This window comes from Eublepharis macularius, chromosome 7, assembly GCF_028583425.1.
Source record: "Eublepharis macularius isolate TG4126 chromosome 7, MPM_Emac_v1.0, whole genome shotgun sequence".
In the NCBI taxonomy this organism is placed as follows: Eukaryota; Metazoa; Chordata; class Lepidosauria; order Squamata; family Eublepharidae; genus Eublepharis; species Eublepharis macularius.
This window is the reverse complement of record NC_072796.1, coordinates 142451927-142472104: the sequence shown is the minus strand read 5'-3', so window position 1 is coordinate 142472104 and position 20178 is coordinate 142451927. Positions and strand designations below refer to the sequence as shown.

At 48.4% G+C, this 20178-nt stretch overlaps 1 protein-coding gene across 1 annotated transcript in view; it reads right to left on the bottom strand.

Annotated features, from left to right (window-relative positions):
• Positions 1 to 20178, bottom strand: part of RECQL4 (RecQ like helicase 4) — a 35343-nt gene that overhangs the window by 7952 nt on the left and 7213 nt on the right. The window contains exons 7-19 of the mRNA XM_054984982.1: positions 17666 to 17765; positions 15409 to 15538; positions 14549 to 14671; positions 13519 to 13662; positions 11942 to 12034; positions 10943 to 11079; positions 10447 to 10530; positions 8560 to 8748; positions 6985 to 7167; positions 5284 to 5482; positions 4034 to 4311; positions 3107 to 3244; positions 33 to 189 (exon numbers count right to left, since the gene is read on the bottom strand). Coding sequence (XP_054840957.1) covers positions 33 to 189; positions 3107 to 3244; positions 4034 to 4311; positions 5284 to 5482; positions 6985 to 7167; positions 8560 to 8748; positions 10447 to 10530; positions 10943 to 11079; positions 11942 to 12034; positions 13519 to 13662; positions 14549 to 14671; positions 15409 to 15538; positions 17666 to 17765 — 1955 coding nt within the window. The remainder of the gene's footprint in view (positions 1 to 32; positions 190 to 3106; positions 3245 to 4033; positions 4312 to 5283; positions 5483 to 6984; positions 7168 to 8559; positions 8749 to 10446; positions 10531 to 10942; positions 11080 to 11941; positions 12035 to 13518; positions 13663 to 14548; positions 14672 to 15408; positions 15539 to 17665; positions 17766 to 20178) is intronic.

Here is a 20178-nt window from a genome sequence, read left to right as displayed (position 1 = left end):
CCTCGATTCCTTGCACAAGGCCTCCTTCTCACCTTCTTCTCGGAAGTCCAGGGCCTCCACCGTTGGTTGTATGGGAACGGCCCGCTCATGTTTGTGGCACGCTCTTGGCTTTCCACCCTCGAGGTCAAGCTGCTCCTCCCTACTTGTGTCCAAAACAGCCAACATCTCTGCATCCTCCACTTCAGGGCTCTGCCGGTAAAACACACAAAAAGCACGCCCTAACTGCAGGTAGCACATCAATCTGCAGTCCTCAGTGTGGATGTTGTGTGTCAGCAGCGTAACCTGTGCTTGTGCTATTGATTGTGGTGGGTTAGATCATGTGGATCTGCTCCGCTAATGGCAGTGCTTGCCCACAACACAAGGCGTGTTTCTCAGAGGACAATGTGTCCAATGGGGTGGGAGACCTAACCTGCTCTAGGATACCCCCCACCAGCTAGTAGCAGTGAGGAGTTGGACAACGAAGAGCAGAAACAGAAGAAGTGGCTGGAGCCCTTTGTGACTCAGTGTCAGAGTGTCAGTTTGCTATTCAGCTCTCGAGCCATAGCTACGCCATGTTCTCATGTTATAATCTGTAGCTGTTTAGTTCTCTCCCTCCAGGCCCAGGTGCTGTCCAGGCCGCCTATATCCATGGGAACGAAGAATTCTTATCAACCCATTCCGGCCGACCTTGACGTCCTCGCCTTCCCAGGCCTTCTAGACAGGACTAAGGGGGGAGGCTGGGAATGGGTGTCTGAAGTGTTGTTACTTTCATTTTGTGTGTCATTCTCAACAAAGCTTTCGTTCAGCCAAGGCTTGCCTAGTCCTTGGAATATGGACAACTGTATCCTGAGCATTGTCTTTCAATAAACCTTTTGGAATCAAGAAACTTTGTGCTTCTTGCAGAAGGGGGGGAGACGAACTCTAGATAACTGGGATTCCATAGTCTGACACTCAGACTGAACTGCAGGACGGCTGGCCTTTGTGATATTGGGAGCAGCCAATCCCCCCCTTCTGAACAGGTACTCCGGGGATTAGCACTAGATCACTTCTGTACATGACATGCACGCTCACCCTAAAATGGGTGAAACCCAGGCTGAATTTAGAGCACAAAGGAGCAACCATTTGGAAGTACAGAAAGAAAATCAGAACTCAGACACGTGGCTGAGGCCTTCAGACTGCATCTTCTCTATACAATCAAACTCAGCTCATATACTCTTATCCCCATATTTCAGCCCATTTTCAGAGGGGCATGAATTAGCCTGTGATTGGTGAGCAAGGCCTGCTGGAACTCTAGAGTTTCCCCCTCTGCAGTTGCACTAACTTCCCATCCCAGTTTAGCCTCCTACTGGGACTGGGGTCTCTCCTGATAGTAAAAGCAGTTCGCTCAGTGGCACAGGCTTCCGCGGGAGGTGGTGGGCTCTCCTTCTTTGGAGCTTTTAAAGCAGAGGCTAGATCGCCATCTGTCAGCAATGCTGATTCTATGACTCAGTATGAACTGAGGCAGATCGTGAGAGGGAGGGCAGGAAGGGGGGGAGCCAGTGCTAGGCTCTTGTGGCCCTTTCTTATGTGCCCAGGGTAATGCCAATCGCCATTTTGAAGTCAGGAAGGGATTTTCCTCCAGGTCAGCTCGGCCAGGGATCCTGGAGGATTTTTGCCTTCCTCTGGGCATTGAGCAGGAGTCACCGGAGGGGTGGGGGGAGTTATGAATTTCCTGCACAGTGTAGGAGGTTGGACTAGATTACCCTTGGGGTCCCTTCCAGCTCTATTATGATTCATCGGTTCTTTGTACTGTGATCTTCTGCTTTCCTCAAAGTAGATTCCACGCTGCTCCCTCATGAGCCTTTGACGCCCGCTTAAGACACTTCTACACTGAGCTGCTTCTTTCATTGGCTCCAAATTTTAAAGCAGAAGCTAGATGGCCACCTGACAGCACGGCTGATTCTGTGAACCTGGGCAGAGCATGAGAGGGAGGGCAGAAGGGGGTCGCGCCAGTGCTTTGTTCTCCTGGCCCCTTCTTACATGCCCAGGGTAAGGCCGACCTCCACCTTGTGGTCAAGAAGCAATTCTCCCCAGGCCAGATTGGCCAGGGGTCCTGATGGTGCTTTTGCCATCTTCTGGGCATGCAGTAAGGGTCACTGAGTGTGTGTGTGTGTGTGTGTAGGCTGGGGGAGGTAGTTGTGAACTTCCTGCATTTTGCAGGGGGTTGGACTAGACGACCCTAGAGGTCCCTTCCCACCCTATGATTCTAAACCTATCCCTTCTCCATGAATCCTTTGGACTTAACCCCTTAGTCTCCCTCCCCCAACTGAGACGAAGTCTTTGTTCCTGCTTCCCCTTCTCTCGCGTATTCTCCCTCCATTCTGAAAATCAGGATCAGCCTCGCCTGTGGCGCAGGCACCAGTTTTTCCGGCTGTGATTCACTTCATACGGATTGTGTTGCTGCTAATTATTGGCTCTCTCTTTGATTTCATCTATGAAACAGCTTCATCTAACAGATATTCACATTTGAACTCAGTAAGGAATCTAGGAAAGCCAAAAGGTCAATCCCTTTAAAATCCTGGCGACTGAAACGGAAGCAAGTGAAACATCTGTTCGTTCCCCCATTGGACCCAGTGGAGCACCGAGCATTGCTTGGAACGTGCCCTTGTTACTGTGCCTCGGTAAACCTGGGGAGGGAAGGGGGAGTTCATTCCCCGTGCCTTCTCCTGCATTCTAGCTGCAGCTCCCTAGACATCAGATGACTCCCTGCATGTGTCCGGAGGGTGGAGGCCGGGCTGCTATTTATTCATTCATGCCATTTGTAACCCCACTTTTCTTCCCAAAGGGGACCCAAGTCAGCTTACATCATTCCCCACTCCTCCGCTGTATCCTCACAACAACCCTACGAGGCTGGTTAGGCGGAGAGAGAGTGACTGGCCCAACGCCATCCGGGAAGCTTCAACGGCCGAGTAGGGATTTAAATCCGGCTCTCTCAGATCCTGGTCCGACACTCCGACCAATATACTACCCTCGTGTATTTACTCCACTTGAGCCTGTGGACTATCAAAAACATGCAGCCCTCCCCTTCCCATGACTGCCTGGCAAGTTGTCCTCCCGCTTCCCTCGAGCACAAGCCTGCTTTCCCAACCTTGTTGATCTCCTGCTGTCTCTGGTGAAGTTCCCGGCACTTGCAGCGAGGGAAAACCTTCTGCACCAGCCTCTTCGTGGCCAAGTAGTCAACGGTGTCCGCGTAGACGTGTCTCCTCAGCTCATGCAGATCCTCACCCTGCGAAGGAAGGGGCCAGTGATGAGAACGGGGAGAAAGGCGAGGGGGGTGGGGGAGCGGGGGGGGGGACAGCCCAGCCACCCACCACCAAGAGGCTGGTGAACTTTGGATCTGATCAAGTCCTAGTAGAGACCATCATCCATCCCTTTCTAAAGCCACTTCTCAGACTTGTCTGCTTCACAGGGTAATTTTGAGGATTTATTTGGGATAGCCCCACAAATGCTGCCCTCAGCTCCTTGAGATATAAATGCAGCGTAACTACTCAAAAGCCCTGCAATGGACAAGAAGGGAGAGGGCATTCTTATGTCCTATAACTGCCTATAGGTTCAAAGTCATAGATCCACATCTCTGCAAGGTGTTCTTCTCTAGTCTGGGGTATTCAACCAGATAGGATTAAACAGGAGTGGAGGAATTTGCATCCATTTTATACCATTCCTTTTAACTGGACATGTTAGTCTCTCATTTTTAGAGTGGTGTTGTTGCATTTTTGTTGAGAATTAGGTATGGAGGAAAGAAATGGTAACTAAATCCTCCTGTCCCCAAAAGAGGCAACTAGCCCCATTTCTTGTGTTTCCACTGCTTCCCACTACATACTTCCATACCTCCCCCATCCACTACTTTCCTCTTGCAAAAATGCAGAACAAGGTGATTTTAGTCTAAACGTAGAATTTCAAGTTTCTTTGCACAGATTTTGGAGCACAGCACACAAAAGCCTTGCTTTTAAGCGTGAAGCAGAAGAACTCCGAACCCTACCCCAGCCTAATGCCAATGGAGTCTGGCGAGCCCTACCTCTGGATGTAGGAAGAGGTGGCACTGGGCTGGCTTGCCATCTCTTCCTGCCCGCCCGATCTCCTGCACATAACTCTCAAAGTTCTTGGGCATGTTGTAGTGCACCACACCGCGCACATCAGACTTGTCCAGTCCCATGCCAAAGGCCACTGTGGCCACCACCACCCGCAGCTGGCCAGACATGAAGTTGTTCTGCACACGACGGCGCTCAGCAGCAGACATTCCAGCATGATAGGAATCGGCGATCCATTTCAAGGGACGGCGAATGCTCTTTTTAGCTATGCAGAGGGAGAGAGAGAAAACAGATGCAAAGCTTGTGCCACAGCCACAGCCAATGGGACTCACACCTAACCAGTTCCTCCCTTTTCTCTCTTCATTGAGATTCACACTAAGCCTTGACTGCTTACCCCACAACCTTCCCCACAAGATCTCCCAGTACCATTTTCTTTCATATCTCTATCTCTGACAAAGTGGGCTATGACTCACAAAAGCTTATATTGAAATAAATGTTTAGTCTTTTAAAGGTGCCACAGGACTTGTTTTATTTTGCTGTAACAGACTCACACAGCTGCCCCGTTGCAACCAATTCTGACCCCCTGCTGTAAAGAAGCTGGCTACTGTGGTAGAAGATTTGCCACTGCCATTTGGCCACTGCCCAAGTCAGTAGGAGCCATCTCTTCCCATGGCCTTACATGCCCAGATGGTAATGTGCTGTATCTTAGCTAAACCCTCTTTGCAAGAGATTTCTCATGCTGTGATCCAGACGTGCATTAAGCGCAAAAATTCATTGAAGAAGGCAGCTTGTTGGACAGCAGGACTCACTAGACCAGTAGTTGGGCTTTGCCTGAAGAGAATCATTGACAGGCTGCCATTTTCACAGGCTCCAGCTCCCCAGCCCTGCCTCCTGCATCTTTCTGACAGCACCTGCATCCAGGTCCTGATATTCATGCTCTGCCTTATCACAACAGATGGGCACTGATGCACATACCTCCCCGCTTTTAAAAACATTTAAGATACTCAGAGTGGAAGCATGGGAACAGTTTGCTTTTGCAACGGGGGCTGACCCAGTCCAGGGCCAGTGGCTCCATCTAAGCCACTCCCAAGCTCACATTAGGTGGTTCCAGGGCTTAGTCGTGCCAGCTGAATTGTTATCGCGGTCCACTCTGGAACAGGGCAGGCTGTAAATAAACGCCTTCTCAGCTTGAGAGGGGAACTGGAATGAGCAGCTTCCCCCAGTCGCCTCCTCCTACCCTTTGCCTTCTTCCTCCTCCCGGTGGCATTGTCATCTTCCTCCTGCCCCTCCGCAGCAGCAGGTTCCTTCAGCTTTACACCCTGGAGACACGTGCGGATCAGCGCTGCAATCCGAGTCGTCTCTTCTCGGCGTGTACAGTAAACGATGACCGAGTCCAGGCTCCCAAACCTCCCTCCTTGCAGCAAGCGCACCAGGGCCTGAAATTATAGGATAACCAAGTTGCTGGAGAGGCTGCACAGCCTTCCTGGACGCTCTGGCAGTGGGGCCGTTGAAGCTGACCCACAGCGAATAAGCAGCAGCAAGGAAGTCAGAGACGTTGGCAGGAGGTAACAGGAAGCAGCCAGCATGGCTCTGGAGGATGCTTCACAGTGACAGCTCAGGGGCACCTGGGGCTTGCAGGCAGCTCCTTACACTGGGGGTGGCCTGGAGGACTTCAGAGGTTAGAGGGATGGATGGGACAAGACAGGCAAGAGAAAGGTGTAAACCAGGAAGAACAACCCATGAAGTAAGCAAGGGGAGAAGCTCAATAAAAAGGAAGGGTAGGTCAAGAGGAGGAGCTAAACAGAAAGATGTGTTGGAAGGAAGAGGTGGAGTCAAGCCAAGCCGAGCCTTGCCTAATTTCTGAGACCAGGAAAAACCCAGGTGCTTGGAGAGCAAGAACCTGAGCCCACCATCCAAGAACCTCAAGGCATGGGAGGGAACATTGGTGTAGGGTTGTAAGGCACAGGCTGGGTCCTAATGATGTAACTTAGGACCAAGAGCTCACATAAGGACCTCAGACATGGATACTGGACAGCCTTGGGCCTCTACCTTCAGGGCACACTCAAGGCAAAAAGCATCACAAGGTGGGGACAGTCAAGACTTTGGACACCCATTATCCACCAGTCAACCTGCCAGAATCTCTCTCCCCAACATGTTTAGGAACTCACCATGAAGCCCCTGGTAACCACTAGAAAGTTTCATCCAGCAATATACAACAGTTATGGCTATTGCTGGATGTGTAAGAAGGGAATGCCAAAAGGCTATTCTCCAACCAATGAGTCACCGTCAAGCCTGGAAAAATATTCCCTGTCCAGGGATCCACTGACTGCATTTAGGCGCTTCTTTCCTCTGAGTTGCTCAGATCACGACTTTATCCTCTCAATGATCATGTCATACAAGTTAGGTTGAAAGAGAGACATGTCCAAGGGCACTTAGCAGAGACTTGAACCTAAAAAAATTCTGTTTCTAGTCTAGCACTTGAGTATCTTACAACACAATCTTTTTGGATATTCCCCCTTCTAGGTAAGAATTAATGAGCTGTTAAATAGCTTGTAAGAACAGTGCTCATCCATCTAGGTGAGAAAAGGAACTAGCTCTGCTGAATTTGTTTGCTGAATTCAGGCAGGGCTGAGTATATTCTGCACTAAAAAGAAAATCCCAAAGCAGGATTCTACAGCCCTTAGTCAGGCTACGTGGCATATATATGCTCACTTGATATGTTTTGTATTTCTTCTGCTAGGCATAGGAAGGAGAATGAGCTGGAAAACTCTGGTAAGTAGCATGCCTACTTTGGTGTCCAAGATTTTACTTAGTATCACCTATCACCTTTCAAAGTTATTTCTAAAACCAAAAGGGCTACAAACTCTGATAAATTAAAAAAGAAAAGAAGCCCTAAAGCAAGAGATATGGAGAACAGCTGGCTTAACCTCAGGCTTACCTGGTCTTTGTCTCTGTCCATAGAGACAGAGAGATGCAGGTTTGGCGGGACAGCAGCGGAGCGCACAGCAATCCCCTCGCCCTCTGGGATGCCCAAGTGATGAGCTACGTCCTGTGCTGTAGACACTGTGGCAGTGGCCGTCAAGCCCAAGAAGCAGCGCACACCCAAGCGGTCCCGAAGAACCTGTGAGGCAGAAGGCGTGGCGGTCAGGCTTCCTGCTTGGCAGCGTCTGGAAGACCAGAGAGATGCCACACATACTCCTGTTGGCAAAGTCGGAGAAATTAGGAAGTGCCACCTCCAGCTCAATGAACCTAGCCGTGGGAAAGCACCAAATTTATTCGTGCAAAAGTGAAAATCCATCACAGCATGCAACTGACCAAGCAGTCAGGGGCCCCTGAAACAGAGTCCAGAGTAAATGCTTTGCCCTTTCGAGTGCCAGGGGGCTCTTTGTGGTTTAAACAGCAATGGACTAACCCAGATTAACGCCCTGGAATCTTTCTTCTTCTCAGGCTCTCTTGCCCACCTTCTTACTCTTGCACAAGCTTTTTTAACACAAAAAAGCTCTTCACAAGGCAGAATGGAAAATTTCCAGTCAGACAGCGAGCGAGTGCATGCACAAAGTTACTACCAACACAGAAGGCTGGTAGCTGCTTCAGACGGGAAGACCTCCAACTGCAGAATTCTCCACGTCTAACGTATCATATCCGGGACTCTAGCGCGGGACTCTAATCTGGAGAACCGGGTTTGATTCCTCACTCCTCCGCTTGAAGCCAGCTGGGTGGGTGACCTTGGGTCAGTCACAGCTTCTAGCTCTCTCAGCCCCACCCACCTCACAGGGTGTTTGTTGTTGTAGCGATAATAATGGCATACTTTGTAAACCGCTCTGAGTGGGTGTTAAGTCATCCTGACAGGCAGTGTATAAATTGAATGTTATTATTATTAGTATTATTATCATCATCGGACTTACAGCTTTTGCCTCAGTGTATGGGAGTGGCTGTAAATGTCTTGTGGTGAAGAAAGGCACTTTACACATGTTCAGACACCATTCAGACACCCTTCATCATATGCCTTTAAGAACAATGCAGAGGGACTGTAATCTAGGGTTTTTTTAAGAAGCTTTTTTGGTGTTCTTAGATGTGTACCAACATTTGTGAAAAAGCTGGGAGTCTCGCATCTCTGGTGCCACTTCAACAATCTCCCTCCTCACTTCTGTGACACAGGGCCATGCAAAGGGGCCTGTTCCTCCACAAAGACATCTCTGGCAGTGTTCATTTTGGAAACTCCCGAAGTGGCGAGTATGCAGGACGGCAGGGAGGAAACTGTTGCTTGTTCCAATCTCCCATCTCAGGATGACAGCCTGTACAAGCCCCTCCTCTGTTACAATTGCCCCCCCACCCCATTTGCCTTTAGGTTTCCCACAACACAAATCCAGAGGAGTTAGCCGTGTTAGTCTGTAGTTGCAAAATAGTAAAGAGTCCAATAGCACCTTTAAGACTAACCAACTTATAAAGTTGGTGAGTCATAAAGGTGCTACTGGACTCTTTGCTATTTTGCCGCAACACCAAAGCGCCTTACCTTGCAGAGCCGCAAATAACAAGGGCGGAAATTGTGGGACCACTCTGAGACACAGTGGGCTTCATCGATGCAGGCAAAAGCCACTGGGGGGAGCTGATCTGCAGGGGGGAGGCAGCTGGAGCCAGAGAAGCCCCCCCCAACTAGGGCCTCTGGGGACAGCAAGAGCACGTGGACCTTCCCGGCCTTTACCTGCAAACACACAGCACAGCCAAGCATGCACAAAAATTACCCTCTTGGCCCAGCTGAAAACCTAGAATAATTGAAAGCAGCCAAGGTAACAGTGCAAAATAGAAGTGGCTGCACTTCCTATATCATACTTGAAAAAATAAGATGGGAGAGGGATTTGCTGGTCAAAGTGAGCAGATGAGCGCGCATACGTGCACATGCACACAGCTCTGTGGACCTGTTGTCTAAACAAGAGATGTGTTGTGGCAAGATTCTCCCCTTGCCCTGCTCCATTAATGTGCAGAACTTTGGGTTCAGGTATGGTGAGACCTCCTGATAGGCCACAGACGAACAGGTCTGGTGTCCCACAGGCACAGGCACAGAAATGACTCTAAGTCTCCAGAGAACAGCGGACTCATGGGGAGCACAGAGCCAAGAGGGACAGAAGCCACCTCAGACCAGGGTCAGGCTCTCGACCAGGACTGGATTGCAGTCGAGTGACAGGAGGATTCTGGAGCGCCCAAAACCTGAAGTTAGCCCTCATATTATGCAAGACCCATAAAGTGCTCAGTGCTAGTAAAACAACTATTACTGATGTATTGAATTGTATCAGATTGCATCCTCCTGCTTACGGACTTATGACTGGAAGCTATATGGCTGTGGATGATTAACTAGTTGTTTTACTAGCCCTGAGCACTTTATGGGTCTTGCAACGAAGACTGTATAAACGTATTGATACAACATTGAATTATGAATAGATATTGAATATTGTACGAACTGCACATAGATTGGCAATTTGTCATGACTGTATTGATTATATGAATGTTTACAATTGAAGTGGTTGCCGTTAGAGGTGGTCTTGAATTCCTTTGTTTGCGAAACTTAGTGCCTGGCAAGAAGGAAGAGGCTGGGGAATGAGCCATCCCAGCTCCAAGCACAGGGTACTCAGTTGCTTACATATGGTAATGGCTCTGGCCAAAGTAACTTCTCTTACTCTGACATCTGGACCAGCCCTTTAGAGAGGCACTAGCCACAAAGCACCAAGCTTTTACCTAGAGACTCTATTTAGCCCACGTGGCAAGGAACAATGAGGAGAGGTCCCAACCCCACGGAACTACGGTAATATCAGACTTTAAACTAATGCAACTTCAAGTAACACTAGACTGTCCCATTTAAACACCATTTAGGCTAGGTACCGAGTGTAGGGGAAAGGGATTGCGTGTTCTACCCTTGCTTGGCCTGAATACAACTTGTATTCTTTTTACTGTGGGGAGAGCGGACTATAAATTTGATACTAATGCTAATAATTGTAGGAGCGAAGCAGGAAGGCATGGCAACTGGGTGGCGCCTCTAAACAGCAATGCAGGTACAAAGTGCTAGGCATGCAACACCATTTAGCAGTAGATACTCTCAGAGTTGCTGGCAGCAGCAGTGGCTTTGGCAAACCCCACGGGGCAAGAGAAAAGAGGTGGCATCTCCAAGCAGAGATGGCGATGGGAGTTTTCCAGTCTCCAGGGAACAGGGAGGGCTCGTGTGTCTGTTCCTTCCTAGCACACAAAGATCTCTGCCTTAGTGCAGCCTGCCTCTGAATGGTTTTGAGATTCAGACAGTCCCCCATGGCCCCAGGGAGCAACGTGGCATTCTCATGTTCCCAAGTAACAACAGGAGGGAGCCGGGGGTGCCAGAAAAGGCAGTTGTTCCGTTCCCAGCCAGTTGGCTCACCCTTTCCATAGCAGCCTCTCTCTGGGCCTTGGACATATTGGAGTGTATGCAGACTGCTTTAAGGCGCTGGGGAAGACCAGATACCTATAAGGGGAGAGTAGAGGAGGGGTTATTTGAAGGCCAGAAAGAGACAGACTCAACGCTGTCAAGAGAATGATACCCCCTCAGTCAATAGCTAGACTGTCAGCAGAGTTCAAAACTGTGCCATAAGTTCTTGCATTCAACACCCCACCCCTTTCCACTGATACCAGGTGGACCATGTGCCCACACGGGAGCTACAGATAGCTTCCCTGGAAAGAAACAGCCATGCCGAAAGAAGTTAGAAGTTCAAAAAGAGGAATTTCCCTTGAACAAATTCCCTGGCATCGTAATTCCTGTGGGCACCAAAAAAGGCCAGGTGGCTTCCTCCCCCAACTCACCCCTCCCAGGTGCCTTACAGGCCATAAGCAAGGAAGCCCTGCCGAGCTCAATATCCCGTGGCACCTGCAAAACTTACTTGGTCATCCATCAAGGACACCAGTGGGGATATTACCAATGTGATGCATTCAGACCGCTTTGCGTACAGGTATGCAGGAAGCTGGTAACAGAGAGATTTGCCCATTCCTGTTGACAGGAGCACCAGTGTTGAGAGCCCTGGGGGGAGTCAAGAAGGGCAGCAGCAGAATTAGAGGCCGTGAGGCCGAATCCAGCAGGGTGCTCCTAACAAAAGAATGGAAAGGTGCACCCGGGTCTTTCCCTTCCACCAGGCTCTTGCGCGCAGATTCTCTCCTGGATATACCTGCCTTCAAGGCAAGAAGGTAAATCCAACTCACCCACTTTCACTTTAGTTAGCACTAATCAAATATTTCATCATGAGAAGTGCAAGAGAGCTCCACCCCCCACCCCATCTTTGCACAGGAAGGAGACAGTAGGACTCCTATCTAGGATCAAATAACTGAATGCGAACTATGGTTGTTGTGGGTTTTCCGGGCTGTATTGCCGTGGTCTTGGCATTGTCGTTCCTGACGTTTCGCCAGCAGCTGTGGCTGGCATCTTCAGAGGTGTAGCACCAAAAGACAGAGATCTCCCAGTGTCACAGTGTGGAAAAGGTGTTGGCAGGTAATTTATATCTACTCAGGAAGGTGGGTTTGGGCTGAGTCATCCTGTAAGAGTTTCCTGGGGTGTGGAATGCTAATGCTTTCCTGTATCCTGAGGTTCTTTTGCATATGGATTGGTGCTTGATATGCTAATTTTATCTGCAGGGCTATTGTAAGATGTAGAGTATTTTGTTAGTGTGGTGTTTTTCAGGACTGGAAACCGTGCTCTATTCATTCTTAAAGTCTCTCCTGTTGAAGTTGTGCTTATGCTTATGAATTTCAATTGAAGCATAATAGCAGTTTCCCTAGCCAGCTTAACCAGAGACATGAGTAAAACCTGGGCTGGAACTCCTCCAGATTCTAGTGCCCTGGAACTAATATAAAACATGAAATGGACTCATGAATTCTACAAGGCGTACCTGAGAGTATCCTCATCACCGCAGTTTCTTGTCCTGGTCGGAAGGAGGTGTAGCCCAGCTCAGACAGAGCACGGAACACTTCAGGAGGGGTCTCTGCACAAAACACAAACATGCCCAGTCAGGAGGGGGGCCAAATGGCATCTCCAGCGACTTGGAAGCTTCTTTATTTATCATATTTGATTTACATCCTGCCCTCCCCACGAATGGGCTCAGGGCGGCTTTTGGCTAGCAGAGGGAGAGCTGGGGTGAGCTTCTCCCCTGTTGCAGTTGCTTAACCTGGGTGTTGCCAGAGGCATGAACTAACCACGGCACAGCTTCAGGTGAGCCGGCTCAGTGCATCCAGCGCCAGCCCAAGTGCTGAAGTTGGGCTCCCTCCCCAGGGAGATTCTGTCTGTCTGTCTGTCTGTCTCTGTCACTGTTGTCTGTGAAGACTCTGTCTTGTTGGGCGTACCTCCAGTAACTCTTATTGGCCCTCCTCCCCAATTGTGCTGCATTTGTATGTTTACATGCATTTTAAATGCCATCCTTGGATGTTTGCTGCTTTGGGGACCCTATTTGAGTAGAAAGGCAGCATAGAAATGTTTTCAATAAAATAAATATATTTTTGTTTTTCTTTGCTGGCCTAAATTATATTGCGGGGGTGGGGGTTGTATGCTGAGCTGAGTCCCCCAATGAGGAGAAAAATGGGAAATAAACAAACTCGTGACCCCAGCAGAACAAGAGGGAGGTGCACATGTCCAAGCCCAGCTTCAGCCAGAGGGACCCTCATCCAAGGCTTTGGGACGGTGTCCTTGGGCTTCAGGACAAGGGCCACAGGAGAGATCGGTTCAGTGGACGAGGGGCCAAAGAACAGCCGATCCCTTGCTCCTCCCCACACTCATGAAGAGATTCCCCACAGGACAGGACCAGTTTGGTTTCATAGGGAATTTTATTTATTTATTTATTTAATTACATTTTTAGACCGCCCTCCCCGTCAGACGGGCTCAGGGCGGTTTGACAACAAATTAAAAACAGTAAAAACATTAAAACATCATATAGAAAACCATTAAAATTGGCGGGTGTGGAATATTAAATATTAAACTGCAGCATTGTCCTGCATGGGTGGTGGAGGGTCTTCAGTGGTATGGCCAGCGAGAGGACAGCCCAGCCCCCACCAAATGCCCGGTGGAACATCTCCGTCTTGCAGGCCCGGCGGAAAGATAACAAATCCTGCCGGGCCTTAGTTTCCTCAGACAGAGAGTTCCACCAGGTCGGAGCCAGGACCGAGAAGGCCCTGGCTCTGGTAGAGGCCAGGCGGACCTCCCTGGGGCCAGGGACCATCAGCAAGTTCTTAGTGGCTGATCGAAGCGACCTCCGGGGAACATATGGGGAGAGGCGGTCCCGAAGGTATGCTGGGCCCAGTCCGCATAGGGCTTTATAGGTCAACACCAAGACCTTGAACCGGACCCAGTACTCAATGACAGCTTGTGCTGTCTGACATCTGTTCCAGACTGTGCAGCAAGCTCTGCCTCCAAGCATGAGGGTCTGCAATGACTAGATTTGGGTGGGATCGCAGAGGGGTCCTCTTGAAGCCTTACCTCTCACCTTCCCATCTTGCCCCAGCTCGCAGAGAGGCCGCACTGGTGCAGGTGGAGGGGGAAGATCATACACAGGCCTCTGCACAAGCAGGTAACCCTCTTCCTCCTGTGCAAGCTGTTTTGGGCTGCTCTCACTCACTTCAGCTGGGGAGGAAAAACAGTGAAGAGGCAGCACTTTCGTTCTCTCCATCGGCATGGACGAAGCAAGTTTGGCAGACAAGCACAAAGAGGTTCGGCTCTCCAAGGGTTAAAAAAAAAAAAGGTTGAATCCTGCAGGTCCATTCTGCTAAGCGTGGCACTTTGGCGCGTTACTTTAGTGCAAGGAGCCTTTTGCGTTGACAGAGGATTCTGCCTGCATGAGCAACATTTAGCAAATCAGATCTGCCAGATCAAACTCATACTCCCCACCCGCCCGGCCGCTGCCGAGGTTCTGTCAAAATTAGCTGCCAATAAAACCGCTTTAGAAAACACTTTTGTGATACTGGCATTAACTGAGGTGTAATTCTCTGACAGTGATACGTCTGAATAGATGAGCTTTATACTGCCATTTATTTTAAATGTTTATCAGCTTCCTTTCAACTCATGTTAAGTCCTAAAGGCATCTAAAAGATAATGTACAAAGCAATTCAAATATACAACTATCAGGCCACAGTCGCATCCGTTCGGTAAGATAAAAACAGCTCTTTTTTTTGCAGTAAAAAGGACACTTCCAATTACACAGCAGGATTCCCCTTCAATTGATGCGTGTCCAATCTGCCGCGCAAGAGAAGTTGTGAGAGACTGGAAGCATACACACGCGACCAACTTCCCTAGGAAAGCCCAGTATCCACCCTGGGCCCTTGATGTATCAATCCAATCAGAAGAGGCCAGAAAGTTCACTTCGGCTGTGGAACAGACCCAATTCCCAGTTGGCTATGGTGCCAGTTGAGCCAAGCAGGTCTCTCTCTGTGCTCTCCACTTCCCTTTCAAAGATTTTCAATCAAGAGGAATGAATTCCAGTAGCACGTCCACCTCATCCTTTGCCTCCTACCTGAGATCTTGCTGTAGGCTGTGTTGGTCATCTCAGCCACTTCTTCTAGAGTGAGCAGCGGCACCGCCTCTTCTGCGGCACAGCCATTTCCATCCTGTGGGGGATCACTGGCTGGGAGCTGTTCTGCCAGTGTAGCAAGAGAAAGAGGGGTGTGTGTGTGTGTCTTCTCTTCTCCTGCAAGGATGGTCAGGGACTTGGGTATGCATCCCCCGCCAGGAGTGCTATCCCTAATGGCCGAAAAAGGGTCTGTCCTATGAATCTATTGCAGGAAGACACAGGTTGGTGCAGACGGCATCCGCCACTTTATCCAAGGGCTGGTTAGCTAAGGCTCCAAAGAAGGCAAGCCAAAGATGGGTATTGAAAGACTAGCTTGAAGGGGGTGCCCTTTCACTCTCGAAACAGCTCTGCTCAGCAGAGCCCCTACTCTTCTCTTGGGGACGCGTTTTGCCAGGGGTTCTCATTAATACTCTGCTTGGAGATTTCATCGCCATCTCCAGCTCACTCTGACTGGACTTTGGATTTCCTCCCTCCCTCCCAGCCTTCCTCTCCTCATATGGTCCCCAAAGATGGCATCTCCATCTTCCCTGCAGGAGAGGCTTGAAGCCCCGGCACTGTCTTTGACCTTTGCTCCTCATATTCAGCCTGCTGCCAATTCATGTTACTTCTCCCTCGACAAGAGTGCAAAAACTGGGCCTTTTCTCTCCGCTCCCTTGGTGAAGACCTCAGTTCGTAGTCTGGTCGTGCCTCACTTCTGTCCCTCTCCCTCTCTGCTCTTCCACTCTCATTCTCAATGCCCCTCCACTCTATCCAGCACGTGTAACCTGCCCTTGGGTTTGGCCATGGCAGCCAGATAGCCTTACCTCTGCCCTTGCACTGTGAAGCCCAGTGACCAAGCCCTCCGCATCTGAAGCAAGTATCGCAGCTCCGGTCCAAGTGCCGTCCGCCCCCTCCAAACTGTTCTCCCTTTTTTTGCCACTTCTGCTTCCATACCTACAAAGGCACCAAGATACAGGCTCAGTCCACGGATACCCTCCATCTTCACTGATCAGCCTTCTCCTCCTTGCTGTACCGCCTGGCCTGCCCCTTCCTTTATGGCTCGACGGCAGAGCCAGGAGGGGGTGGGGAAGGTTGAAACCAGCCTGGTTTGCCCATTCCCATCCAGTTTGGCTCCACCTGGTCCTCAGGGTACCAAATCCTTCAAGGTTCATTAAAGGTGAATCTCAAGCCCAACATGTGGGAAATGGATCAAGGACCAGAAGGAAGAAATCATCTGGTGAGAGATCTTGATCAGTTTGTGTGTTATAGATCCAGAACCCTGAGGCAAGAGTGGGTCACAGGGACCATATCACTCCAGCCTTGTTCCATCTACGCTGGCTCCCAATTTGCTTCCGGGCCCAACTCAAGGTGCTGGTACTGAACTTTAACGCCTATGCAGCTTAGGTCCAGCATACCTTAAGGACCTCCTTCTCCCATATGAACCTACCCATTCACTCTGGTCATCTCTGGAGGCCCTGCTTTGAGTGCCCCTGCCATCTCAGGCTAGACAGGTGGCAATCTGAGAAAGGGCCTTCTCAGTGGTGGCACCAAACCTTTGGAACTCTCCCCAGGGAGATTTGTCTGTCCCCTGTATTGCTGTTTTCTGCCAACAGGAAAATATTTTTTTTGTTTACATACCCCAAACAATATTTAATGGCCCTCCCCACTGTTCTTGGTGTGGTTTGTGTGTATGTTTTATTTTTATACTATTTTAAACTACTATATACTATTATACTAGTCTATAGTATACTAGTATACTATATATAGTATATACTATATTATAGTATATACTATTTTATACTACTATATACTATTTTACTATTTTGTGCTGTATTGCAGGGTTAGGACGGAATACAGGGAAGCAACATGCCAAACAGCCATAAATGGGTTGACAAACAGTCAAACCAATCATTGAAAGATCAGCTCCCTGCTCAAAACCACCCAACAAGATGTTAACTAAACCAGTAAGCGTTCGAGCATTTTTATTCTGCTATGCTACAGCCCTCTTTCCTTCATTAAAATATCCTCCTGAAGTCACCTGCAGCTGCCAAAGATGAGTTCTGGTCAGAGGCTCAGAGCTTGTTTCCTCAACCTTTGATGCAAATGCATCTTTTCAGAGTCAAAAAGAGGTATATAGTTGTAGCTTCTGATTTACAAGAAGCCAGATTTTCTCCCGCAATTTATTCATGTTTCATACCCAATTCCTCCATTTTAAGACAATGGTTTCGTCCAATAACCACTGTTATTAGCATACTGCAGTACTGAAGTGTAATCTCTGTCCTCAGGACAAAAGATCTGATTACAGGCTGCAGATATTTGTCTGAACTGAGGTGCTAACACCAAACTCAGTTCCTCAAAGAGCCAAGCAAGACTCCTTTGGCAGTCTTTACCATGCCTTTTTTAGAGTCAGAGTGAAGGAGAAAGCATCTCACATGCACAACAGACAGATATCTCCTACGTGCTTGAAACGAAAGTAAGGCAGCTACCTACAGGGACTAAAATACTGACAAATGGAATACCCGTGTCCTCTTTATAGAACTGAAGGCTACAGATGAATAGTTAACAGGATGCCTCCAGATGTAATCCACATAGCAATTTGTCACAGCCAAGAGGAGGACCTACGTTGTGCGCTTAAACACGTACCCAGAACCTAAACTGTACAATGATTCAGACAAGCAAATGATAAAGCACACAAATACTGAAGAACATCTATTTTCAAAAATCCAATTATCCACATGTCTCATTTGTCAAAATTCAATTTCTGCTCATGCAGACCTGCAACCAGAACAAGAGCTATGCACCCCGTGGAATGAAGAGAAGGCAAAACCAGCAGGTGCAAGACTACTTCATTACACCCTAAAATGTTTTTCCTCAAGGGAATCAGCTCAATATATGATTTTTTTAAAAAAAAAAACGTACATATTTGAGCTGAATTCAATCTCCTCTAGTTTATTCTACTCTTATTTCCCTGAGTACAGAGAAGCTACTTCCTCAGTGTCTGGCCACCCATGCAGCACAGAGCTACTGCAACCTTGCCTATATTTATTCTGGCTTCCCCTCTCTAGCCGAGAGGCATTTCACCTGCTTGCGAAGCAGTCTTCCTTTCAAGGCGTATCCTTTCACATGGGATTTCTTCTTGAGATTGAGACGGACAAAGTTGCCATCTTTCTTGGATGGGGTCCTGAAAGGGAAAAAAAAAGTCTATTGTATTCTACTGTAAAGAGTCTCAGCATTGTGCTTCCATTTCACTGTTCGCTTTCTCCAGCTTTAAGGGTTCACTGGTGAAAAAGGACACTGTGACAAGTAAACTACTAAGACTGTATACGGACTATAAAAATGGTTTTAAAATGTCCTGTCCTTGCCAGCCCTCAAGGAACGACTTGCTTGAGAAATCACTGGACATTCTGTTACGAACGTATATAGGCATATGAAGCAGCCTAATGCCAAGTCAGATGACCAGTTCATTCACTATTGCCTAGTCTGATAGATGGCAGGTCTCCAAGGCTGCAGAGAGGCGCTTTTTCCTGGTCCTGCTAACAAAGATGCCAGGAACCTTCTCTGCCATGTTCTCCTCTCTGTGGAACACCATCTCCAGAGACACTCTTATGGTGCCAGTTTTGCTTTCTTTTGGGCACCACGCTAAGACATCGCTATTCTTCCAGGCATGTCACTGCTGAAATTAATTTAATGCTCCAGGTCTGCTTAATTCAGGTCTCCTGCCTGTGTGTATTTATCAGTTCTGTTTTATGTGCTGGTTTATGTCGTTATTTTATTTTTATGATCATTTTATCTTCTTCTTGTGAGTTGAATCTTTCTGAGCAGAGGGGCAGGGTACAGATTTCATCAATAAAACTGTTACACAGGCCCAATCTTGTTCACAGTCCCTGACACAGCAAGGAGGCAAATCCCATTTTCCCAACACAGAGACCCACGGAAACAAGCCAACCCACTGGGTGGGTCGCTGCCTGATGAACGAAGCTTCAGACTACCTCCATGGCAATGCCACAATGCTGGGACCACACAAGACACACTTTGCTTCTGAACACATTTAGTCTCACACATTACGATTCATGACCACAGCACATTGTAACTTGTTTGTGCCATGTGCAGAACTAATTACTAGGTAGTTTTTTGGGGGGTGGGCTTTGTCTTAGTTTTTAGACTCTTCAAGATGCTGCACTATGCAAATGTGAACCTTGAAGGTAGTATCCAAGTTGAGCATAAATTACAGGGAGCAGATCTGAGAACTGAAAAAGATGTTTCTTTATATGAACCGGTTCACATGATGATAACTAATGTTAAAAAGCTTTAAAAGATGTCCATAGATTTCCTTCTGTGGAGCAAAAACATTTGGGGTGTAGTGATCGTCAGCATAAGGGGAAAGGGTTAACTGTAGCAATACCTCCTTTAGCACTGTGGTTATGTTCCTGAAAACAGAGCGCTAAGAGCCAAAACACACGTTAAGAAAAACCTAGGTTCAGCACGTGTTCTCTTACCTCAAGGTTTGCCGGGATCTGTAGGAGTCCTGGAAGCTTAAAGTAGGCGTCCTGGAAGCTTAAAGATCTGTAGGGGTCCTGGAAGCTTAAAGTCCTGGAAGCTTAAAGGATCTGTAAGCGTCCTGGAAGGTTAAAGGCGTCCTGGAAGCTTAAAGCTTAAAATACAGGCGCCTGTATTTCCCTTCCCCTTTCTGCTGCTCTGTAAATGCTAAACTTTAAGCTTCCAGGACGCCTACAGATCCCAGCAAACCTTGAGGTAAGAGAACACGTGCTGAACCTAGGTTTTTCTTAACGTGTGTTTTGGCTCTAAGTGAAGCAGCTCTCTAAAACCTATTGACAGAGTGGGCCACAATGGAGACGTGCTCACAGGATCCCCATTTCTTATGTGTGAGTGATACATCAGGCAGCAACTGCACAGCAGGCTGCCTCTCTTAGGCTCCTTGGCTGGAGTATGCTGGGAAGTCTCTCCGGGCTGCCTTCCATGCTGAGGCTTCTTCTCAAGAGAACCTCATTCACTTTCAGCCTCTTATCTCCTACCGAACAGCGAGATTCAAGTCCAGAGACACCATAAAGACCTGTAAGATTAAGGTGTCCTTGCATATCTTTAAGATGTCACTGGACGTGAATCTTGCAGTTCCACTGCAGATCAACACAGCTTCCCATCTGAAACTATCTCCTACTGAGGCTGCACTCCTCAGCCATGCAGGTCTTTTATAGATCTCTAACGCAGTTAGCATATTTCCTTTCAGCCCCACCATATTTACTTTTGGCTGGGCTGACCATGCTGTGGAACCACCTCCCAGCCTCTGCCCGCTGCCAACACTGTATAAAAAAATTACACCCAGGAGAGACTGGTTTAATGAAAAAGCTTTATAGGAGGCATTACTGTAGCCCTTCTCTCCGCACATTGGTCTTCCTCTTGAAGCTATGGTTCTAGTGGCTGCATTCTGTTCAACAAAAAGGAATCACAGAACCATGTGTGACAGATAATTCTACCCTTAATGAGGCTTTGTTTGATTATTTTGATTGAGTCTTTTGCTCCTGGTCAGGTGGATCAGAGCAAGCTGGGAAGAGGGCTATCCTTTGTTTTAGCACTAA